This window comes from Megascapheus bottae, chromosome 16, assembly GCF_031878675.1.
Source record: "Megascapheus bottae isolate mThoBot1 chromosome 16, mThoBot2.hap1, whole genome shotgun sequence".
Classification (NCBI taxonomy): Eukaryota; Metazoa; Chordata; class Mammalia; order Rodentia; family Geomyidae; genus Megascapheus; species Megascapheus bottae.
In genome coordinates this window covers 36,670,036-36,695,724 of record NC_143524.1, presented here as the reverse complement: position 1 = coordinate 36,695,724, position 25,689 = coordinate 36,670,036, and the positions used below count along the sequence as shown (strand labels likewise).

At 34.1% G+C, this 25,689-nt stretch overlaps 1 protein-coding gene and 1 non-coding gene across 3 annotated transcripts in view; both read left to right on the top strand.

Annotated features, from left to right (window-relative positions):
- Window positions 1–25,689, top strand: part of Usp47 (ubiquitin specific peptidase 47) — a 76,140-nt gene that overhangs the window by 33,803 nt on the left and 16,648 nt on the right. For both annotated transcript variants that reach the window (XM_090348144.1, XM_090348145.1), the window contains 12 exons: window positions 3,212–3,361; window positions 7,196–7,291; window positions 7,386–7,538; window positions 9,678–9,845; window positions 12,282–12,413; window positions 13,007–13,083; window positions 14,165–14,220; window positions 17,114–17,226; window positions 17,919–18,023; window positions 20,057–20,264; window positions 21,656–21,771; window positions 24,563–24,682. In XM_090348144.1, the coding sequence (XP_090204270.1) occupies window positions 3,212–3,361; window positions 7,196–7,291; window positions 7,386–7,538; window positions 9,678–9,845; window positions 12,282–12,413; window positions 13,007–13,083; window positions 14,165–14,220; window positions 17,114–17,226; window positions 17,919–18,023; window positions 20,057–20,264; window positions 21,656–21,771; window positions 24,563–24,682 (1,494 nt within the window). The remainder of the gene's footprint in view (window positions 1–3,211; window positions 3,362–7,195; window positions 7,292–7,385; window positions 7,539–9,677; window positions 9,846–12,281; window positions 12,414–13,006; window positions 13,084–14,164; window positions 14,221–17,113; window positions 17,227–17,918; window positions 18,024–20,056; window positions 20,265–21,655; window positions 21,772–24,562; window positions 24,683–25,689) is intronic.
- Window positions 19,429–19,531, top strand: LOC150053169 (U6 spliceosomal RNA). Its single transcript, XR_016538199.1, has one exon. It is a non-coding gene; the product is annotated as a U6 spliceosomal RNA (small nuclear RNA).

Below are 25,689 nucleotides of genomic sequence, written 5' to 3'. Positions count from 1 at the left end.
TCCACAAGGGAAAGGAACTCTGTACAAGGGTACACCATCAGCTAAAACTGGTGAACAAACAGGTTGCTCCCTTTTTATCCCTATCCCAACAGGCTCTGTTCTGCTCAGATTGGCTGATTGGTTCACAATCTGCAAAAGGATGTGACCTAATTAACGGGATGTAACTAAAATTTAGGGAGCTTGTGACAGGATGTCTTAATTAAAGTGCAGCAGAAAAGGGATGTAATAAAGTATAATTAACATGGGTTAACCCAACTTGCCAAAGCAGAAAAACAGTACTCACAAATTAACAGAAAGGAAAAAAACTACTTTGATAGACACTTTTAATGCCAGGAGTGTGACCTAATGGTAGAATGCTTGTCTAGCATGCACGAAGCCCTGGATTCGATTCCTGATTCAAGTTGCAGATCACTAGCCTTGAGAAAGTCCAAGGACAGTGCCCTGGCCCTGAGTTCAACAGGCTAACTGGCTAAAACTCCAAAAAACAAAAACTTTTCTTACCTAAATTACTCATTACCTTAAGGTGGTTTTAAGAATATTAGAATATTTTTAAATTTGGACATTAATCTCACAGTTAAAATATGGAATAGATAACTGAAAGTACTTGGTCTCATTAGGCTATTAACTGAGTTCTAAACTTCTTTATTAAACCACCTATACTTCAGTTTTCTCACCTTTAAAATAAGGAAGTAGGCCTGTGTGATCCAAGTCTTCTTGGCCCACAAGATCATATAATTATTATCTCTCTATATTTATAAATGATTTTGGAAGAATGACTTTTAAACAGTATTTTCAGATATTTATAAAGTAAATTTATATTTACCTATAACATTTATATATTCAAAAAATAGTACTATCATTCAGAGCAATGAAGTATAGTCATATGCTTTTGGAATTTATGATTTTTATTAATCTGACCTTATTTTTATCCAGTGGAAGTAGGAATAAGGGAAATATTAGAAATATTTGATTAGGGACTAAGGCTTATGATGTGGCTCATTATTGAAGACGTATATGAATATAGTAATTGAATATCACAAGGGTTAAAGAAGAGTAAAAATGATAACTTGGAAGACCTGCTTTTTGATTATAACTATTATAATGGCAATAACTTTTTGAACAATAGATTGCAGTGCTGCATGGCTTATAAAAAGAATTTAATAAGTTAACACCAGTGTTTTCAACAGTTGGGTAGAATGAGAAGGTAAAAATAAGAATATAGTATTATTTGTGAAAGTTGTAATGAATGTACCAAGTTGTCTTCTTATAGTGGTTTGGTATCAGATGTTTAAAAATGGCTAGTTTGAACCATTGAAATGCCCTTCTAGGTGCAAAACAAATAATCTCACACTGGGGCAGATAAATGAGGAAGGCTTCAATTAAAAAAAAATAGTATTAGAATATATAGCAACCATGGATCCAATTTGAAGACGTATGTTTTGTGTATCTTTTTATTAATTTATATTAGTTATATGGAAGGGGAGATTTCATTGCTACTTTTCTACCCAAATATTCCAGTCTGTCTCACCTTCTCACTCTTTCCCTTACCTCTTTTCAACTTCAAGACAATTTCAGTACTCTTATTGTCCTGAGGTAGGTAATAGGTCGTACATATTTTTTTTGCCAGTCCTAGACCTTGAACTCAGGGCCTGAGCGCTGTCCTTGGGCTTTCTCAGGCCCAGAGCTCTTCCACTTGAGCCACAGCACCACTTCTGGCTTTTTCTATGTATATGGTACTGAAGAATGGAACCCGGGTCTTTGTGCATGGTAGGCAAGCACTCTACCACTAGGCCAAACTCCCAGTCCCAGATCATACACGTTTTAAGAAATACGAATTTATAAGAATCAAACGTGGTTTCCTTTTCCTTTGTCTTAATTTTACTTCCCAAATCATGAAGATAATTTTAGTGAAATCTCATTTAGTAATTCAATTTTTCTTAGTCCGATGGGACTTTGTTTTAGTAATTTTATATAGATAATAGGGGCTGTTTCTTCTGCAGTCTGAACTTACCCTTCCTTTTTTGTGAGGTAGCACTTTCATTATTATAGCTGGGATATTTCTACTGAATTTCAAAGTTTTGGTACAAGAATCTTTAGGCAAGTCATTCATATGGAGGTAACTATTTCATGTGGACCTGGAACCTAGGAGCCCCCATTGGCTTGTTAGAACAAATAAGAAATATCTTTATTTAGATGAGGATATTTGGGGAGAGATGAATTATTGTTGTTGCTTGTGGGGCTTGAACTCTGGACCTGGGTGCTACCTCTGAGTTTTTCGCTCAAGGCTAGCACTCTGCCACTTTGAGCCCAGCATCACTTCTGATTTTCTGGTGATTAATTGGAGATAAGTCTCATGGACTTTTCTGTGTGGGCTGGTTCTAAACCTTGATCCTCAGATCTGAGTGATCCTCCTGAGTAGCTATGGGTGTGAGCCCTAGGAGAGATGAATGTTAAGACATGTTTTGAATTTCCACACTTTAAAAAAAATTACAATGTATTTCTCCTTTAAATCGCTTTTTGTATATTACTGCAAGCTTAAAAGTTTCATTTGTATTTTGAGCTAGAAGATAAGATTTTATAACTAAAATATGTTAAGAATTGTGATAGGTATGTATAAAAGCTGTAAAACACAACCAGTTTTTTAGCTGTATAATTGTCATAGATTATTTCTCATCTTAAGGAAAAGAGAATATGAGGTTTCAAGGTATAGCAAATTGATAATTGATTTCATCGAAACCTAACCTGACAAATGATCATCAGTGACTATTTAGGAAGCTGAGATCTGAAGATTAAGGTTCAAAGCCAACTTGGGCAGAAAAATTTGTAGGTTCTATAACTAACCAGCAAAAAATACTGGACAAGAGTCCTGGCTCAAGTAGTAGAGAGCCAACTGTGAAGGGGAAAACATGAATGAAAGCTCAAGGATTAGAATTCAAACTCCAGTATAGGCACACATTAACAAAACAAAAGCTGGATTTTAATAGTTGGCTGCTATAGTATTGAAATAGTTAATTTTTGCACTTTGATCAATTATATTATTGTTTATTTCACAGACTTCATTGCTTAGCTCATATTTTATCAGGCTTTCATTTTGTAAGTGTTAAGTAAACCTAACACTTTAACAGTGTAAATCAGTATGAATTGCATATATGCCTATCTTAAAAAATTACTTTATGAAAAAGAAAATGATAACAAATGTTCTTTTTTTTAGGCTGATCTCATAAATGAACTGTATCAAGGCAAGCTAAAGGACTATGTGAGATGTCTGGAATGTGGTTATGAGGGCTGGAGAATTGATACCTATCTTGATATCCCGTTGGTCATCCGACCTTACGGGTCCAGTCAAGCATTTGCTAGTGTGGTATGTACCTTTACGTTGCCTTCATAATCCTAACATAATATATAATAGCACAGTGGTGTAAAGTTCTTATGTGATAAGTATCATTCTAGATCGTGGTTGTTAGTCATTCCTGAGTTTATCCTAGCAAAATCCAGAATATTTTTGACCCCTTAGTAAGCCCTAATAGTTCATATAAGCAAGAAAGTGAATGCAAATAAACATATTGCCTCATGGCTTAGCATTTTATTCTTTGATATGTCATTAGATGACTTCACCTGTAAACAATCTATTCTGTATACATTATGTGTGTGTACATGTGTGTATACGTGTGTGTGTACATGTACACACATGCTTGGGCACTCTCTAATCTTTTGTATGCCAGACTAGCACAGCTACACTACAAGCTATGTGTGTGAGAGTGTGTAAGTGTGATTAATTGAAGATTAGAGTCTTAAGGAATTGCCCTATTCTGGCTGGCTTGAAACCATGTTCCTCAGATCTCAGCTTCCTGTGTGTAACTAAGGGCTACAGATGTGAGCCACTGGCACCCAGCTTAAATAGTACTTTCTTAATAAATAATCCCTATCATTTTTTAAATGACAAACATTTTGTGTGTGTGTGTGTGTGTGTGTGTGTGTGTGTGTGTGTGTGTGTGTTTGGTTTTGTTTTTCAGAGAAACATTCCTATTCTAAGTATTTAACTTTAAAAGATGTTGATGCTGGGTATGGTGGTGCACACCTATAATCCCTGCACCCTGGAAGCTTAGGCCAAAGGACTAAGTGTTAGGCCAGCCTGGCAACATGGTAACACCTGGCTCAAACAAAACAAAAATAAATTTCTCAAATACAATTTGAAAACTCGAAACTATCATTACCTTAATTATTTTCATACTGAGTATCTAATAGGTATTTAAGACTAGTGTTCAGAAACATTTATTTGGACTTATTACATGCCAGGAGAAACTTTGAGAGGTAAGTAAAGCATCTTTAAAAAATAACATTTTGTCAAGTTGTTATTTTGGGTAATATTTATACTTAACAAGCTTATAGTGGCTCTTAGCCAAAATTACTTATTTTAAAGCTATATTATTATTTTTCTTCTAAACTAGTGCTACTAGTATAATTTAATCTTTTGCCCTATAGAATAATTAATTCCTTCAGCTTTTTTCTCTTGTTCTTTACGGCTGTTAGGAAATAATAAAACACCAAGGTGTTTGGGAATCAGTTTAAAATATACATCTAAATAAAAGGCCTTTCTTAGTTTCTGTGACATCAGATATTCTTTCCACCATAATTTTTCAGTCTTTCTGAATATATTTGAAAAGTATATTAATATTTATTAGTGCCTTTTGTGACTGTAATTCTGGGTATATTCAGTTCATGATTTGGGAATCTAATTTGATTTTTTATTACCTTTTAAAATTTGTTTTTCAGATGCTAGTTTGCTTAATTTTAGAAGTATGAAGGAAAAATGACACACTGAAAAATTAATATTTACCTTTCTTTTTGTATCAATACTGGAGCTTGAACTCAAGGCCTGGCAGTCTCACTCAGTTATCAATGAAGTGAAGGATCTCATGGCCTCTGACTTAATATCCTTAGGAGAGCAAATTATTATTTGTATAGTAATCTAGTAAATATGTATGTATGTATAATGACTGAAAATGAAGGACAAAAGTGCAGAATACTTTGCAAAGTAGTCAGTCTCTGTTCTTCAGAAACGTGTCGGTGTCATCAAAGGTTTTGGAACTGTTTCAGATTACAGAAATCTTACAGAGACAGGCAGCCAAATGCAATTTACATTTGAATTCAATTTTGTATTAGGTGGGGGTAAAAAGCAAAAGTAGAAAAATGTGAACTGATAAAAGTACATTACCAATATTAAAATTTCCTCAGTTTGATGGCTACACTTTTGTGTAAAAAGTAATTCAAAGCCAGGGCTTTGTACATGCTAAGCAAGCACTCTTAATACTAGGCCACACTCCCAGCTGCTCCCCATTTCTTTATGAGAACAAAATAGGAAATGGGATGAACTTAAAATAAGCCTTTGGATATCTGCTCATTTTTATCTTGTTCTGAATTTGATTTCTCAGTACCACATACATAGAAAAAGCTGCAAGTGGTGCAGTGGCTCAAATGGTAGAGCTCTAGCCTTGAGAAAGCCAAGGATAGTGCTCAGTCCCTGAGTTCAAACCCCAGGACTGGCAAAACAAAAAAACAAGCAAACAAAAAAATAAAGTGAAAGAAGTCTTGCCAACTGTTGTGCAACAAAGTCCATTATGTCTGGTAAATCCTTATTTATCTTTTGAAGAAGAATTCGTCCTATGAAACAGATGATACTTTGCTTAATGATTCTCCCCCCTCTTTTTTGTCCAGTCCTGGGCTTGAACTCAGGGCCTGAGTGCTGCCCTCAAGGCTAGAGCTCTACCACTTCTGACTTTTTCTATGTTGGTATATGGTACTAAGGAATCAAACCCTGCTCTTCATGCAAGCTAGGCAAGCACTCTGACCACTAGGTCAAACTTCTGGCTTTTCTTTTTTTCTTTATATGTAATAAATATAACCAATAATACTGTTTGGACCATGTATGAGGAAAAGAGTGATTATCAGCTGAAATTTGAGATTATACATGCAATCCTATTGTATTCTACTAACCATTTTTTCAATGTTTTATGAAGGGCCAGTGATTAAAAGCTAATTTTATATTCACTGCTTTTTTTTTTGTCATTTTTTATAGTGCATTTCTTGTTTTTGTCTTAATGCCAGTACAGAGGGGAGAAAAATCACATGGTTCTATGAAGTGAACAGTCAATGATGTTACACAGTGCTTTTCAATCTTAATTGGACCTGACTATACTGATTAAGACTACTTACATGTTTTTTTTCTGTGTGTGTCTGTGTATCTGTGTGTGTGTGTCTGGGGCTTGAACTCAGGATCTGGATGCCATCCTTGAACTTTTTTTTTTTTTTTTTTTTGCCAGTCCTGGGCTTAAGCTCAGGGCCTGAGCACTGTCCTTGGACTTTCTCAAGGCTAGAGCTCTACCACTTGAACTTCAGCACCATTTCCGGCTTTTTTTCTATGTATATGGTACCAAGGAATCGAACCTGGATCTTCATGCATGCTAGGCAGGCACGTTACCACTAGGCCAAACTCCTGGCCCCTTGAACTTTTTTTTTTAAAGTTTGTTCCTGAACTTTTTTTTTCTCAAGACTGACTCTTCACTACTGAGCCACAGCTCTCCATCTGGCTTTTTGGTGGTTAGTTGAAGATAAGAATCCCACACTTTCCTGCCTGAGATGGCTTTGAACTACAATCCTTAAATCTTACCCTTCTGAGTAGCTAGAATTAAAAGCATAAACCACTGGTGCCCAATCATTTATGTAATTTTTAATCATGAATTTTTCAGAGAGAGTGTTATTACTGTGCAGTTTTAAAGAGCCTTTTGTAAAAATTGACAGGATGTGTGTGTGTGTGTGTGTGTGTGTGTGTGTGTGTGTCTGTCTGTCTGTCTGTCTGTCTGTCTGTCTGTCTGTATTTCTCTAAGTCTGGAATTACTTTTCAATGTAAAGACCAAAAATTTTTTTAAATTTTTTTAGCCAAACACTGTTATGTTCAATTAACAAAAATTAGGTAGAAATAAATGTGGTGTATTAAGCAAGGAAACATTCATGCAGAATGAAACTGTTCTTTTTAGATTTAATTTTTAAAGCAATAGAATTATTTTGCTGTTGATGTATTTTTGTGATGGAGTGTATTTCAAGGTTCTAATTTTCCAACAGTTTTTTTCTCATGGCTGTTTGGTAACCCTAGTGTGTTAAGCACGTGGTCACTGACAATTATTTTTTTTCTAACTAGGAAGAAGCACTGCATGCATTTATTCAGCCAGAGATTCTAGATGGCCCAAATCAGTATTTTTGTGAACGATGTAAGAAAAAATGTGATGCTCGAAAGGTAACTATTATGTAAGATGAATAGTTTATTACTAAGATAATATTCAAAAGAATATTCAAAAGACTCCACTCTACCCATTTTGTTTTTTTTTTAGGGCCTTCGATTTTTGCATTTTCCTTATTTACTCACCTTACAGTTGAAAAGGTTTGATTTTGATTATACAACCATGCACAGGATTAAATTGAATGATCGAATGACATTTCCTGAGGAGCTAGATATGAGTACATTTATTGATGTTGAAGATGAGGTAAATATTAAATTTTTCTTGTTATATAATATTTTATTACCCAATTTAATCAGCTTGATGCCATTTAGAAGCTTTTCCTTTTCTTATTTTATAATGCATTCTGTTAATAAATACCCTTAACTTTTGGAAAAGTTTTACTTGACCACCATAGATTATATGTCAAATATTCTTGTTTAGTCAGAGTAACTCATTATACTCTTTCAAATGATAAATATAGGGAGTTCTTTCCTCTCAAATTCAATTTGAGAGGTAATATTTCATAATTTTAGTTACTGAAACTTAACAAGCCTACCTGTGGGATGCACTTGTGTTTTTATTACATACTGAGCATGAACCATAAAACATGAATGAACACCAAACTAATAGCATAGAGTAATTTCTTCTGTTTATTTAAGTACATTTTTCAAGGATTTAAACACTTGGGTCATTCACAGTAAAGTTTAAAAAGTAGAAAGACAAAATGTGGGGTGGTTGGCTGTTTTTATTTTTTGGTTCCATTTTTTTTTTTTAATTTGGAGCTTTGGAGTTTGAGCAAGGGACTTTTTCCTAGGCACATACAGTACTCACCTATTTCTTCCTACTCATTAATGTCCCAGGATAGTCTTGTTTACTCTAACTTTGTTCAAAACAGACTTGTAATACTGCCTATTCTTTTGGAAGCTCTCGTGATTTTATTTAAAACCATTAATGATAATGGTTTCAGAGTAAAAAGTATTACTATTTGCAAAATTACCATAAAACATTCTTTTCTGATTTGAATTCATTATAAATTGTTAAAGTATCTTTTTTCTGATGCTCAAAAGTTCTTTGGAATTATTATCAAATTTTAGTTAATATTGTGTGTCAAAAAGAATACATGTGTCCAGTCTATATAGAAGTAGGTAATTTTTATAAACCTTATTTTCCTTGTCTGTGATGTATGCATAGTAATTGTTGTTCTATGACTATTGTAAGAAGATTACTTAAGTTAGATGTTCACTATTTAATTGTCCAGACAATATTTTAAAAGATTTCATTTAAAATAATGCTTGTGTTCAAGTCCCATGACCAATCAAAAAAATAAAATAATACTTGCACTTAAGTTAGAAAATCTATCCAAAGTATAACAGACTTTCAAAGGAAATAAAAAGCTTTATAGAATTCCTACTCAAAAATAGATTGATATTCAGTCTTGTGTTTGTCTAATATATTTGTTATTAAGGGAAGTTTTCCCAGGGAAGAATACCTAGAGACAAGGCTTTGTAGGTTTTTAAAGGAAGTCCTAGGCATCCTCAGGAGAAAAGATAATTTTGGCTTGGTTGGAAGAATTTCAGCATGATTGCTTTGGATGTAGAAGTCAGACATTGGTATTCACCTTAAGGGTTTTTTGTTTTTGTTGTTTTGTTTTTGGTGAGCCAGGGTTTTCTGAGGGTTGAAAGATAGACTAGGTGGTGCAGATGTAGTGCCTACGACAAAGTTCTTGACAAAATAATGCTAATTATGTATTTGATTAATTGAAGAACTTATTAAAACCTATTAACAATGGCTTATATACATCAAGAACTTACGTCTTAGAAGATTCTTAACCAAACTAATAAAAATATGTAGTTATATCTTTCTGGAAAGGTGAATTTCCAAGATGTAGAATTCTTCAAATGTATGAATGTGACTTTAAAGTCATAAAGTATAGAAACATCATATCTTTGCTTCCTGTACACTGTAGTAGAAACTTAATCAGAATAGATAGGTCTTGTTTTTCTAACACCTAATATTGTGATGGAAACTTGGACTTTCTTGTGTAAGAAATGATGTTCTGTTACAGTTTAGAACCAGAAGAAACTCTTTGGATTTTATCTCTCTGCTTTAATGGATTTTACTGAAACAAATTACTGTTTTATATTATTACTAGTACTAATAAACATAGAATTTAGAATCTGTTGCCTTATATTAGAATTGTAAGGCCATACCAAATATTTTTAAAGACTTTTTTTTACTTTTTGCTTACTGTATGACTTGAAGAGAAAATAAACTTCCTTAAAGTGAAATAAATAGTAACATGTCAAGTTATATGAAAATGTTACATGATTTAGGTAAAAAGTTATGATTAAAATAATTCTTTTGTTTGCTTATATTTTTAAAATATAATGATGTTTTATTAAGAAATCTCCTCAGACTGAAAGTTGCACTGATAGTGGAGCTGAAAATGAAGGTAGTTGTCACAGCGATCAGATGAGCAATGATTTCTCCAATGATGATGGTGTAGATGAAGGGATCTGCCTTGAGAGCAATAGTGGAACAGAAAAGATTTCTAAACCTGGACTTGAAAAGGTAACTTTTATGGTTTTTGAATTTGGATTTTAGTGGTGAGAGTTGAATCCAGGGCCTTGTTCATGCTAATTAGCAAGTATTGTATTTTCAAACTAATCCCCTGAACCTTTGTGATTTTTTTTTTAATTAAAAGAGAGTAATTTTTGAGCTTTTTGGAATTCTTTAGCTGTTGTACTGATAAAGTTCTCTTTAAAAGAAGTCTTTTTGAAAAAGATGACTTTTTTTTTTTTGGTCAGTTGTGGGGCTTGAACTCTGGATCTAGGCATTGTCCCTTTGCTCTACAGACCACAGCTAGTGCTCTACCACTTTGAACCACAATGCCACTTCCGGTTTTCTGGTGGTTGGTTGGAACTAAGAGTCTCACAGACTTTCCTTCCTGGGCTTGCTTTGAACCTCGGTCCTCAAATCTCAGTGTCCTGAGTAGCTAGAATTACAAGCATGAGTCACTAGCACCTAGCTAAAGATGACTTCTTAAAGATTTTTTTTTTCCATTCACTTGAGTATGTGAATGTGTCATAATTAAACTTTAGAGAAAAATCCTTACCAGTGGGAACATCAGTTTATGGGACACTGAACTGTAACCATGTTATAATTGGAACAGTATTGCACAAAAGGTGCCTAGCCTTCTGGAAACCAAAATTCTAGTCTTCTGTCTTTAATGTTGCAGCTAGTCTCTTGAGTCTTCTCTCTTCTGAGAGAATTAAAGTGTTCAAGTGATTTATTTCTGTAATTGCATAGATTATTCAATACTAAACAGGCTTTTTCAAGTCTTAAATAACTCTTAATTCCTATTTTTGTTATGTTGCATAATTTGTGTACATTGTTGAATTTGATTTGCTGATATTTTGTAGATTTTTGTAATTATGTTAATAAATTTGTAGTTTTCCATTCTCGTGGCTTTGGGTAATGGGCTCATAGAATGAGTGAAGGAATGTTCCCTCCTGCTTCTATTTTTGGAGAAGATTTTGAAGAATTGGTATTATTTTTTTCTTTTTTCTTTTTTTTTGGCCAGTCTGAGTTTGAGCTCAGTGCCTGAGCACTGTCCTTGGGCTTTTCTCAAGGCTAGAGCTCTACCACTTGTGCCTCAGCACCACTTCGGCTTTTTTCTACTTATGTGGTACCAAAGAATTGAACCCAGGTCTTTGTGCATGCCAGGCAAGCACTCTACCACTAGGCTAAACTCCCAGCCCTGGTATTATTTCTTATAAAAGTCACCAGTAAAATTTGGATTTAGACCATATTCACTCATTTAATAGTATTTTTGTAGAATCTTTATGTATAAGATTATGTCACTTGTCAACAGATTTTTTACTTATTTTCCTCTTTGAATGCCTCTTATTCTTATTTGATTGTTGTATTGTAATTTCTAGTTGAATGTGGCAATTTTGCCTTCTTTCTGATGTTTTAACTTTCAATTTTATCTTTTTCTATTGTATACGATGTCAACTGTTGACTTTGTGTATAAATAGAGGTAGTTTCCTTCTAGTCCTAGTCTATAGCTTACTGTGAAACGGTGGAGCATTTTATCAGGTGCTTTTCCATATGGTTTGAGATGATCATGTGGGCTTTATCTTTCATATTACTAATGTCGTATATTCTGTCAATTAAATTTTATGTATTGCATCTTCCCAGTAATAAATACCACTTGGTCATGAAATACAATCCTTTTGCTGCATTATTGAATTCAGTTTCCTAGTTTGTTAATAATTTTTGCATCAGTATTTTATCAAAGCAATTTGGTCACTGATTTTTTTTTCTTGTGGTTTAAATATGAAATCAGTTGTCCCCATAGAATCATTTTGGAAATACTCCTTTTTTTTTCCCCTCACTGCTTTCATTAGAGTTTGAGGATTGAAATTAACTCTTAAATGTTTATTTACATTCTCTAACAAAGCCATTTGATCTTGAGCATTTCTTGGTTGAATGGGTTTTGATTATTCAGTCTCTGTACTTAGTTATTGATCTAATCGTACTATTAAATTTCTTCATGAATCAGTCTGTGTAAGCCATGTGTTTGAATGTATCTGTGTGTTTGTGGAAATTCTTTCAGATTATCTAGTTTGTACATAATTATTTACAATGATGATCACGTCACTATATTACAGATCTGTATATTACATATTACAGTATGTTTCAAATATTCATATCCCTTAGCTGTTTTGTAATAAAAGTAGAAATATTATTTGAATAAAAAATGTGATTTCTTAACCTTGACTGTGTGTACTAGAATAACCTTGTATGAAGAAATGTATTCAATGAAATTTATGATATATAATAAAATTAGGGGTTTTTGTAACTTTCCATTTTAGATCTAATGGAAAAGTTGGCCTGGAAGAAATAGATGATAACTATCATGTTATTCTTCTATATGTTAATATTCAAATAAAGGTTTGTGGTTTTCCTCTATTTTGAATGCCTTTTCCTTTTTCCTCTTAGAATTCCTTGATCTATGAGCTCTTCTCTGTTATGGTTCATTCGGGGAGTGCTGCTGGTGGTCATTATTATGCCTGTATAAAGTCATTTAATGATGAACAGTGGTACAGTTTCAATGATCAACATGTTAGCAGGGTAAGGAAATGTCTTTTAAGATTATTGCTTTTGGGCTGGGAGTTTGGCCTAATGGTAGAGTGCTTGCCTATTATGCACAAAGACCCAGGTTCGATTCCTTGGTACCACATATGTAGAAAAACCAGAAGTTATGCTGTTGCACAAGTAATAGAGCGCTAGCCTTGAGAAAGCTCAAGGACCCTGAGTTCAAGCCCCAGGACTGGCAAAAAAAAAAATACTGCTTTGAAAAATAGGAGTAAGAACAGTTAGTAGAGTTTATTTAAAATGAGAATATCTGTGTACTGATGCTTTCCAAGTCAGATAGCACATCAGCTTTTGAAGTTCAGTAAATTTCCTGCTTTTACTTACTGTAGTTGTAGTTCTTTGTTTTGTTACTTTTGACTTACTTAATGTTTCCAAGAGGGATTATTAATGTTCTTCCAGACTTTATGTTTGATATGTGAGTAGACCCAGTAAAACTGACTGGCTTGGTAAGCATCCAGAGATTATGTAAATATTATGAATTGGTATTTGTTATGTAGAATTTAACTCTTGAGATTAAAAAATTGGAATGCATATTGACATTAACATAATGGTATATAACAACTGTTCAGATAACACAAGAGGACATTAAGAAAACACATGGTGGATCATCAGGAAGCAGAGGATATTATTCCAGTGCCTTTGCGAGGTAAATAATTTCCTGGTTTCTAGGGTTCCTAAATTGGAATTATGGCTTATTTTGTATTTAAGGTTTTGTTTTTAAACTAGTAATGGGTCTTGAATTCAAAGCCTCACTCTTGCTTAGCTTTTTCTGTTCAAGTGGCACTCTACCACTTGAGCCACACTTCCACTTTCAGCTTTATGCTGGTTAATTGGTGATAACATCCCCAGCTGGCTGTGAACTTCAGTCTTCAATTCTCATCCACCTGGATACCTAGCCTGGCTTCTGACTTCTTGTTCTTACTCCTTTTTTCTTTTTCTTTTTTTTTAAATCTTCAACAGTTTATCCAAGAGGTTTGCAAACCATATCCCAATAAAATTCATCTTCAGATTTTGGAAATAAAATTTTACTGGGAAACTGACATCGTTTGTTATTTATATATGTACATACATGTATGTTGATAGATAGATAGGTAGATAGATACACACACATGTGCATGTGTAAATCTATACCAGCAACAGTATAACAACATAATTGAGCAATATAAACTAGTTTATAGAGTCAGAAAGATTATTTTGCTCTGTCCCTTTCTAGAAAGGGCCAAATTATCTGATTTAACCATTGTTGTCATTGTGGCATACAGCTGTGTAGGAAACTTTGCTGTTACCAAGGTTAAATCTGAAATGTGTTCATTTGTTTGCACCTTAAAAAGTTGATTTTACTTTCTTACTGGTATTTTATGTATTTTTTTTGTGTGGATCATGGGGCATGAACTGGAATGCTGTTTCCTGAGCTCTTCAGCTCAAGGCTACTGCCCTACCCTTGAGCCAAGCCCCATTTTCCATTTTTTAGAGGAGAGAGGGTTTCGGGTCCTTTTTTACCTGGGCTGGCTTTGAACCTAGATCCTCAGATCTCAGCCTCCTGAGTAGCTAGGATTACAGGCATGAGCCACGACGCCCAGCCCTCTTACTGGTATGTTTTACATGTCAATGTGTCAGTGAACCATGGTAGGAATTTCTGTTTGAAAGAAAAAAATTCTACAATTTTAGTTAAGTATTTCACGCTTACAAATTAAATCCTTACAATCTTCTTTCTATATTTCTACTAGCTCTACAAATGCATATATGCTGATATATAGACTGAAGGATCCTACACGAAATGCAAGTATGTTAACCTACAGTCACTTGGTTATAAGTTGTATTATAAATTAATTTCTTATAAGGCCAGATAATCATTTTTCAGTGATAGAACAGTTTTTTTTTAATTCCTGGAAGAATTAATGTTTTAAAGACTAAAGAAATAATACTGATTCATAAAAGAGCTTTAAAAAAGTTGCTCAGTTCAGTCCTGTGTAACAGTTGTAATTTATCAGCTACATGTTCTGTAACAAGTTTTTTTTTATTAAAGAATTTATTAACATTGATTTTTGCATCATATTTTAAATGACAAGTTTAACAAACAAGTGTTCAAGAAGGGAATCTATAATCACTGGGACTTAGTATTTAGAACTTAATCAAAATTAGGCTAAGGATTTGTATGTCATAGAAACATTAATTTATGAAATAAAACATGTCTATAGAGTCACAGGTTTTTATGTCTATATAGTTATGTTTATATTTCCATTACCATTTCCGTAGCATTGGATATGCAGATATTGAGTCCTCGCTCTTATACTCTTTGGATTTAATAGCCACATATTAAGAATACCATGTGGCTTTTTGTTCCTTAGGTCTTGACTTGTCTCACTCAACAAGATTCGCTCTAGATTTATCCACTTCCCTGTGAATGCCATTATTTTATCCTGTCTGTTGACTATGTAGAATTCCATTGTGTATATATATACCACGTTTTCTGTATTCATTCATCTGCAGTAGGGCATCTGGATTGTTTCCATCGCCTGGCTATTGTGAATAGTGCAGAGATGAACATAACTGAGCAAGTGTCCTTATCATATCTTGGGTTATGATGTTCAGGGTAGATGCCCAGAAGTGGTATGGTGGGATCATAGGGAAGGTCAATTTTCAGTTCTTTAAGAAACCTCTACATTGCTTTCCAGAGTGGCTGAACTAGTTTACGTTCCCACCAGCAGTGCAGTAGGGTTCCTTTTTCTCCATAGCCCTGCCAGCAACTATCATTGTCTGAGTTCAAAATCTTGGCCATTCTTGTTGGGGTAAGGTGGTATCTTAGGGTTGTTTTTATTTGCATTTCCTTTATGACCATAGATGATGAACATTTTCTCATATGCTTTTCTGCCATTTTAATCTCTTCTTCTGATAAGTCTCTCTTTAGTTCCCTTGCCTATAACAAGTTTTTTAACCTAAGTCTTTCCAAATCTGCAAAATAGAAATAATAGTAGGTAGTATTGGATAGATTTGTAAATAAACAATGAAATAATATTTTAGACATTTTTTAATATATCGTAGCTTGGAAATCTCAGATTTAGTGGTTACTTTTTTCAGTTTTAAGCTTCTTGAAGATGTTATCTAAATTTGTTGAACCCAACATATGGGACTCTAGGTAGCCTGACACACTGTTGAAACATTTTTCAGAACTAGAATTAAGTTTTTTATTTGATTCAAAATCAAATAAGTTTTGGTAAATCTACACATCTTCATTAAATTTTAGTTTTTTTTAAGAATTCGAGAAATAATCTTGATTATAAAACATGTTTGTCCCTAATTTTTTGTAATTATTGCTTTTTGTAATTATAGCTTTTTCTTGTTAACTGATTATGTGCTAATGCATGCATAGTACATAATGTATTATGCATTATGCACTGTTGCATTGGGTGGAGTGTGTATGTTTATGTACATACAGATATGTATGTGATGTTTTTGCTTATATCTCATTTTCATAATTAAAAAATTAGTTATCTTTAATTTCAGTACATTTATTTTACATAGAAGTTGTCAAGTCTTTTGATAATTATGATCTAACCATTATAATATTTTTACTCTCTTGTGAACATAGAGATTCAACTAATGCAAGGCTTTTTTTTTTTTTTGGTTGGTCATGGGGATTGGACTCTGGACATGGGTGTGTCCCTGAGCTCTTCACCTCAAGGCTACTGCCCTTCCCCTTGAGCCATAGCACCACTTCCGGTTTTCTAGTGGTTAATTGGAGATAAGAGTCTCATGGTCTTAGTGCCTTGGCTGGCTTTGAACTGTGATCCTCAGATCTCAGCCTCTTGAGTAGTGAGGATTATAGTCATGAACCACTATGCCCAGCTTTACTTGTCTCTTAACTAAAATATGTAACTATGATTTGTCTTGTGATAACTGTTTAGTGATTTACTGTAGACTTTTCTGCAAAACAGAAAAAAGAAAAACTAAGCATTTCAGAACAAAGGTTTAAGAGCAGAACTAATAAATCATAAAGAGTACTTGTGGGCAGGGAATAAGGCTTACTTATAAAGTACTTTATCTAGCATGCATTATTCCCTGGGTTCAGTTCCATGGTACCACATAAATTAGTAACGTGGAAAATTAACAAATAAATAAATACATAGGGATTATCATTTCTGAGTCTACTTTGAAACAAAAAGTTAAAGAAAATTTTTTAATGTAAGATCTGGCTTTAATCTACAAAAATTGTTACCAAAACCTACATAAGAAAGTTTTCTTAATGTGTTCCAAGTAAAAAGGTAATGTGAGATTATAATACTGTTCAACAAAACTAAAGATTATCTGGCATTAAAAAAGGAGAATAATCAGTATCAAAAGACTCTTGTCTCTGTGGAGTTAAGAAGGCACTTTCTAGATATGAGGTATAATTTAAAAAAAAAAAAAAAAAAGAATTTCCACAATACAACAGTGGTGGTACTATGTGCCTGTAAATCACCCAGTTTAAAAAAGCTTCCCTATCATATCACAGAATGCCCTCTGGTGCTTCATCATAAAAGTAGAGCTGAGGAAGTAAAAACAAGGAGGAAAATTACTGATCTACTGAAAAGTTGCCTATCTAGAGAGTGCATTGATTATGATTCTGGTTCTGTCCCTAAAAATAAAGGGAGCTTAAGTTGAGTGACACTGTCTGATCCTATTTTCATTATATATAGAATTTCTAGAAGTGGATGAATATCCAGAACATATAAAAAATTTGGTGCAGAGAGAAAGAGAATTGGAAGAACAAGAAAAGAGGCAGCGGGAAATTGAGCGTAATACATGCAAGGTTAGATTCTATAATGTTTCTTTTGTTCGAAAAGTGCTATTTTGAGTTTGCTTTGCTGTAGTTGTCGTTTCTGCTTTATGTTTGCAATTAATTCTACAAACAGGCCATGATGATCATGAGTGTGTGATTATGCTAAAAAGGTAAATTGTCATCAGATTTTATATATCAAAACACAGTGACATACAGTGGGTAGTACTCAGTGCTTGTGGGACTTAAGAAGGGTCAGCCTTCTCATATCATATTAACACAGTAAGTTGTTTGAAAAAACTGGTGAATAAAAATTGATAAGTATCATTAAGCAAATTCATATTTTATATAATTTCTCATAGAAATATGCTAATAGTATAATCACAGATATTATAAAACCTAGAAAAATATTATAAACTCAAATATATGTATCAATAGGGGAATAATTATATAAATTATGATATGTACTTGCAAAGCAGTGTAAAGGTCTTGGCATTTTTAATCTTCCTTAGTATAAAAGGAGTTAGACAAATCAATTGGTGATGTAGGGAAAAGAGAAAGATGATTGAATTCATAAATAGCTTTCTTGAATGATAATTCCTTTGTACAAATACTTAAAGATAATATAAAAATGTATAGTTTTTATTTTGACAGTAAAAGATGCTGGCTATAGAAGAATTAAGCCTTGACCTGCTAAGTTAATGGTAATATCTTACATTTTCTAGATAAAATTATTCTGTTTGCATCCTGTGAAGCAAGTAATGATGGAAAATAAATTGGAGGTTCACAAGGATAAAACATTAAAGGAAGCAGTAGAAATAGCTTATAAGGTATGTTATACACTCTTGACAGCTAATTATAATCACCCAAATTTTATTGTAATTAATGTAACACTTGGAATAACTCAATGGCCTATTTATTCATATTACTGCCCTTTGGGACATACTTAGTCATGGTAATATTTATATGAAAAGGGGCCTCTTTCTGGGGCTGGGAGTTTGGCCTAGTGGTAGAGTGCTTGCCTAGCATGCACAGAGGCCTGGGTTTGATTCCTAGGTACCACATACATAGAAAAAAGCCGAAAGTGGTGCTCAGGCTCAAATGATAGAGCTCTGGCTTCGAGAAATCCCAAGGAGAATGCTCAGGCCCTGAGTTCAAGCCCAGGACTGACAAAAAAATAAAAAGAATATCCTCTTTCTGAAAATGAGTGAAGCTTTTAGGTACCAGAGTTAGTGTTAGAAACAAAATATTTATTTTTTTGTATTTATTAAGTAGATATCTGCCTACTACATGAAGCATTGGGATAGCAGAAAGAATACATGATTACTGCCCATAGAGATTATATTCCCATGGAAAAAAAAACAAAGTATACATTGCAATTTACAACTCTTTATTGTTTAGATTCTATAAAGCTTAGTACTACACTGAGACAGTTTATTCTGAGTCTACTCATGATAAGAAGGCAACAATTGAAAAAGCAGAGGGAAGGATATTCTAAGAATAGTAAGCATAAAACATAAGCATAAGGAAATGCTGGGTATATTCAAGAAACTAAAAAAAGGGAAATACAAGTTTACATATCATGAACGGAAATAGAGTAGGATCAAATTAAACAAGACTTTCTATGAATAAAGTTTGTTTCGTTGTAAGGATAATGTCAGATTATTAGTAGGATTAGAAAGGGAAGTGGGAAGGCCAGCACTTCTTCCTTTGCTTCCCCCTACTTCCCCCCCCTCCCCCACACTAATCCTGCTTGAACTCAGGCCTGGACTCTATCCCTGAGCTGCTTTTGCTCAAGGCACCCTACCACTTGAGCACAGCTCTGCTTCTGGCTTTTTAGTCATTTTTATTGAAGATAAGCACCTCATAGTCTTTTCCGCCTGGATTGGCTATGAACTGTGATCCTCAGATCTCAGGCACCTTAGAAGCAAAGATTATATGTATGAGCTGCTGGCACCCTAAGACAAGCACTCTTACTAGATGTTAAGTATCATTGACGAATTTAATTTTAATTTGACAAATTTTTCCCTTTTCATATAGTACCATCATTTGATTGAAATTAAATTGTCATTTTCCAGAGAAAAATACATTCTATATCATTTTGTATATGATTATATGTTACAGAGGTGAAAATGGAAATGAAGATATGATACTGTTTGACAAAGTGTACCAACACAACTCATACCAAAAATCCATTAAATAAGAACCATATTGTTATTAAAAATGGTAATTTTGTTGCTTGCTTCTGCAGCACATATACTAGTAGGAAACGATAGGAAGATTAGCATGGTCCCTGCACAAGGATGCTGTACAAATTTATGAAATGTTCTATATTTTTAAAGAAATACATGGCTTTTCTAGGTAATTTTGTGTGTATGCTGGTACTAAGATCTGAATTCAGAGCCTAGCACTCTTTTGGCCTTTCCACTCAAGGCTGGCACTCTATCATTTGAGCCACACCTCCACTCTTGCCTTTTTGCTGATTAGAAATCACAGACAGAGACATATAGATTTTTCTGCCTGTACTCACTTTGAACCTTAATTCTTAGACCTCAGCCTTAGGAGTAGCTAGGATTACAGGTGTAAGCCACCCAAACCAATACCAGCATGGTGCCAAAGCTCAGTACCAGTGTTCAAATTGTTAAAAAAAAAAATGTATATCTATATGTACATACACACACACATGTGTTAGTGCATAATTTGTATGATTTGAAGGATGGTAAGACATTTGTTTTCATAAATAATATCCTTGCTATAAAACATATAGTTTATTGTTAGGATCTATTGGTAGAGTTATTGCACATCAGACTAAAACACTGTATATGCTATTTTTCTCTTGCTGGGGGCGAATGTTTTCTTATAGATGATGGATTTAGAAGAGGTAATACCTTTGGATTGTTGTCGCCTTGTTAAATATGATGAGTTCCATGATTATCTAGAGCGATCATATGAAGGAGAAGAAGATACCCCAATGGGACTTCTCCTAGGTGGAGTCAAGTCAACATACATGTTTGATCTTCTTTTAGAGACAAGAAAACCTGATCAAGTTTTTCAGTCTTACAAACCCGGAGGTAAGTAGTTTTATACTGTTTTGAGTTGTAATAGACTTAAATTTAAATTAATTAATTTATTTATTTTGCCAGTCCTGGGGCTTGAACTCAGGGCCTGGGCACTGTCCTTGGACAGTGCTCAAGGCTAGCTCTCTGCCACTTGAGCCACAGTGCCTCTTCTGTCCTTTTCTGTGTATGTAGTACCATGGAATTGAACCCAGGGCTTCATGCCATGCTAAGCACTCTACCACTAGGCTATGTTCCCAGCCTCCTAGACTTAAATTTTTAACCAGAAGACATTTTGTTAATAGATAAATCAGATCTCTTTTTTTTTTTTTTTTTTTTTTGACAGTCCGGCAGCTTGAGCTCACAGCCTGTGCACTGTCCTTGGGCTTTCTCAAGGCTAGAGTTCTACTACTAGAGCTACAGCACCACTTTAGCTTTTTTTCTATGTATGTGGTACAAAGGAATCAAACCCAGGCCTTTGTTCATGCTAGGCGAGCACTCTACCACTAGGCCAAACTTCTGGCCGATAATTCAGATCTTCTGTGTTCTTAAAATGTACATCATTCTGACAGGTTAGGAAATAGTCAGCAGTAAGTTTGGAGTTAAGTTAGTTAAGTTTCGAGATTATTTTCAAAGAGCTATACACAGAATTACAAATCAACCATAACAGTTGCTATTTGCTAAACACTTCTAGCTCATAGTCTTTGGTTAATGTTTCTTCTCTAGTACATAGTATTAAATCATTCAGTACTAAATAATTCTGTAAATCCCTGGGGTTAGCAACTGATGGGAGGATCTTAACTATCCCCTTCCCCTTCAAAACAAAGCATATTTCCATAAAATAAAATCTGGTTTTCGGAGTTTCTTTGTAAAGGACCATTCATATTATTATCTGTGTTTTAAATTTGTCCATCTACTATAGTGTCTAGTCCCAGGAAACAACTTTTTTTTTTTTTTTGGCCAGTTCTGGGACTTGAACTCAGGGTCCAAGTACTGTCTTTGGGCTTTCTCAAGGCTAGATCTCTACCACATCACTACTTCTAGCTTTTTCTATATATGTGTTACTGAGGAATTGAACCTGGGTCTTCGTACATGCTAGCCAAGTACTCTACCACTAGGCCAAATTCCCAGCCCCAGGAACAGCCTTTTTTTTTTTTAAAGAAGAAGAAGAAAGCACAGTGCCATTCTCCTCGTTTCCCAAGAATAATCCCTAGAAACAATGAATAAGGTCTTTCTCATATTCAGAGTTTTCTTCTAATCACACTGTGTAAACTATAATTAGTAGGAGACAAATCCAAATATTTAATTTTTACAAAATTTTATATTGTTCATTAACAGTATAAAAGTCATGTAATGCATTTCAAAAATAACCTCCCGTTATCTTTTTATATCTTCTAATATGATAGAAGTTATGGTGAAAGTTCATGCTGTTGATTTGAAGGCGGAGACTGTAGATGCTCCTATAACTGTCCGGGCTTATTTAAATCAGACAGTTTCTGAATTCAAACAACTGATTTCAAAGGTGAGTTTAAATGCTACGTATGAAGTATGTGATGGTTAGTAAGATGTTGGTGCTACACTCTAAGAAGGCAGTAATTAAGACATAACCATAATAAGATAGAAGGACTCAGGTTGAACAAAACATGGAGGTTCGTTTGCGAGATCAGTGCACAGGACATTGAGTTAGCTTCAGCTATAAATTCTATTTCTTTCATATAGGTCTTTAAACACTAACCACAAAAATTAGATTTTTTTTTTGGTGCAGCAATATGAAGTAGATTTTTTAAAAATGTTTTTCTTTTGCTGTGCTTTTCATTTCTTCTTTTTTTTTTTTTTTTCTTGTTGGTTATGGGGTTTGCACTTAGGGCCTAGCTGCTATCCCTTAGCTCTTTTGCCCAAAGTAGCACTCTGCTACTTTGAGCTATAGTACCACTAACATGCAGTAGGTTTTTGGGTTTTCTTCTCAAATCAACAGAATAGTAAGTTCAGTGACACTAAACTGGCATTGCATAAGCATTGAGGGTAAGTTAGGAGTTAGAGATGATGAAGTTGCTGAAATAATTCCAGCACATGGCTAGAAATGAGACAAGGTATCTATTATGAGAGCATCTATGTAAGCAGACTCTGCAGAACATGTAATTGGCAAATGTAAAACAGAAGCACAGATGAGCCTGAGGGGTTTCAAATTTGGGTAATAGATAGCGAGATAGTAAAAGCAAGAGTTGAATAGGGAAGCAAATTTGACCCAGAAGTCAATGAATTAAATACTGGTCCCATTATGAGTATTAGTAATAAAAAATACAGACTCAGTTCAGATTTTTCACCTAGAAAATGACAATAATGAAAACATTAAAGAAAAAATTAGCAGATGAACTGGTCCATTTCAGACAGATGGTTATTATCTTTCCAGGATCCCACACTCCATAGAACATTACAAGCACAGGCAAAAACTTTCAACATTCCTGAACTCAAGGTTTAAGAATCCTTGGTTTACTGGAAATGATTCAGTAATTACATGTCAAGAAATTGAGTGCAGTTTTCAGCCATTTATCTTTCGATTCTTTTTTTTTTTTTAATCCCCTTAGGACTTTTCATACTTATTCAACGGTGACTGTTAACTTTTTTTTTTCTAAGTGTTACTTGTGAGGTATGAAAGAGTTGGCAGTTCTTGTTAGTACATTTAAAAAAATAAAAACAGGGTCTGGGAATGCAGCTTAATGGTACAGTGTTTGCCTACCATGCACCAAGCTCTGGGTTCAATTCCTCAGTACCGCATAAACAGAAAAAGCTGGAAATGGTGTTTGGCTCAAGTAGCAGAGTGCTAGACTTGAGCAAAAAATGTTCAAGGATAGTGCCCAGGCCCTAAGTTCAAGTCCCAGGACTGGCACAAGAAAATTAAAAAATAAATAAATAAATAAAAACACAATGAAAGCATGATGGTACACACTGATAATCATAAAACTGTGGCCAGCCCTGTCTCAAGTGTTAAGAGTGGTGGATTATTAGCAAGTTTGAGATTCTGAGTTTAATGCCCAATAACTATGAAGTTTTGTAACACTTTTGCTAAAGAAATTACATCCAGGAAACACAATTATGAGTTCATATTTTATGATAGCTTTTCACAAATGTATAACTTATTATCTCATTACTACTGTTATTGTCCTATACATTTAAAAAGTGAATGCCAAATAAAAATTTTAGTTCAGGGCCAGGAGTTTGGACTAGTGGTTAAAGTGCTTGCCTAGCATGCACAAAGACCCAGGCTCGATTCCTTGGTACCACATACATACAAAAAAGCCGGAAGTGGTGCTGAGGCTTAAGTGGTAGAGGTCTAGCCTTGAGAAAAATCCAAGGACAGTGCTCAGGCCCTGAGCTTAAGCCCAGGACTGGCAAAAAAAAAAAAAAAAAAAAAAAAGAAATTTAGTTCAATACAAAGTAAAAGTACTGAGATAGGGAATGGAGAAAAAATATAAGTCCCCTCTTTGGTGAAGCTAATAGTCATGAATAAGAATATGTTTACAGAATCAGTGTCGCCAAACATGGTATCCATAAATACAGCATTTTAAACTAGTTGTTAGGATGCTTAAGAATTATTTTTCATAGCTAATATTATTTGTATAGAAAATAGTTATGTTTACCAGTAAGGGACAGCACAGAAAGTACAAAAGGTGAACAAATGCAACAGTGGTACTCACTGGACACTGTTTTTGGGGATGGTAGGTAAAAATTAGGAGAGAGTAAAGGACAGAATGACATTGTCCAAAAAGAAATGCGCTCTACTTAACTTATGTAAAAAGAAAGTGAAATTCACAATAAAACACCCAAATATTGACAGTAAAATTTCAGAATAATATCACTAATCTTTTCATTTTACACAAAGGTTAATAAATATTAGCAACTATTCATTGAACACAATTTGTCAAAAGCTGCTCTATTAAGCCATTTAAGTTTGACATCAGCTGTGAAAGTTAGTTACTCAGTTCCTTTGGCATCTTACTTGTCTGGCAAGTTTGAGTGGAATAGAAATTTCAGTGAAAAATCTTGTAAATGCATTACAATTAAAAGTTATACTTTATTCATATAAATTACAGCATAATTAATGTATGTGATTAATGATTTTCCTCTTAGATTCCACCCCCAAAAAAATTCTAGTAACATTTTTCTTTTAATTTTCTCTCAAACATTTTCCGATATTGGAAAATGTTTTTTGATGCTTTTAAGACATTTTTTTAGTTTCTTCTTTTCCTGTATGCCAGTGTCAAGTAGAATAACTTTACAAAGAGTGCTTTTTTATTAAATTGTTTTAATTGTAGGTTGTTCATTTACCTGTTGAAACAATGAGAATAGTACTGGAACGCTGCTATAATGATTTGCGCCTTCTTGGTGTGCCCAGTAAAACCCTGAAAGCTGAAGGTTTCTTTAGAAGTAACAAGGTAAATCTTTTTATATTCTTTGTTGTTCTCTATGCTTTGATATATTTTAATTATAAAATTAAATTTGTTTTTTTGTTTGTTTTGGGGTTTTTTGGGGGCCAGTCCCGGGGCTTGATCTCTGAGTCTGAACATTGTCCTTGGGCTTTCTCAAGGCTAGAGTTCTACCACTTGAGCCACAGTACCACTTCAGCCCTTTCAGTGTAGGTCATACCGAGGAATTGAACCTGGGTCTTTGTGCATGCTAGGCAAACACTCTACCACTAGACCAAACTCACAATCCTTAAGTTTGGTATTATAAGCAATTTATCCATCTGAAGGTAGTCTTTTAAATTCACATGTCTTCCCCATAACTACTTTATTTTGTAATCAGGTTAAATCAGCCATCTTCTCTCCTCTGAATCAGTCTTGCTATTTCTCTTGTCTATGTATACCATCACTTGAAATGTTGGATTTCCTCTCCATAAGGCTGTTTGTCATGCCTCAGATTATCCTACCTCTTTGGGGAAGACTTTGTGATTATATCTACTCACAATGATTATGTATTCTGAAGTTTTGTCCTTAAGCTTTATCGTGAAACAATATTTGCACTAAAAGTCCAGAGAAAATGGTAGTCTTGGTTGAACCAGTGTTGTTCCTTTTGCCCCTCATTTATCTCATGCTGATGCTTCTGCTTTGTCTTCATGTTCTGTGTTCCATTTGTCATGGGAGTTTATTCCTTATGTCATTTGCTTACTCTAGAAAGACAGAATCCAAGTTGGTTTTCCTTGTTTGCCATCTTTTTCTTATCACTTTTTCTAGGCTCATTCATCGTAGTGCACCTTGGTCTTTTATCTCATTTAGTTTCTCTAGAATTATTTTCAAATCCCACCCTGAAGTTTTCATTCACCAAAAGTTTCTTGTAATCAGCTTTTGGAAGTGATATTTGTGTGTGCACCAAAACCTTAAGTCTACCTAAAAGTATATTAGTATGAGGCATGCAGAACAAATTTGATCTTTTTAAAAAAATT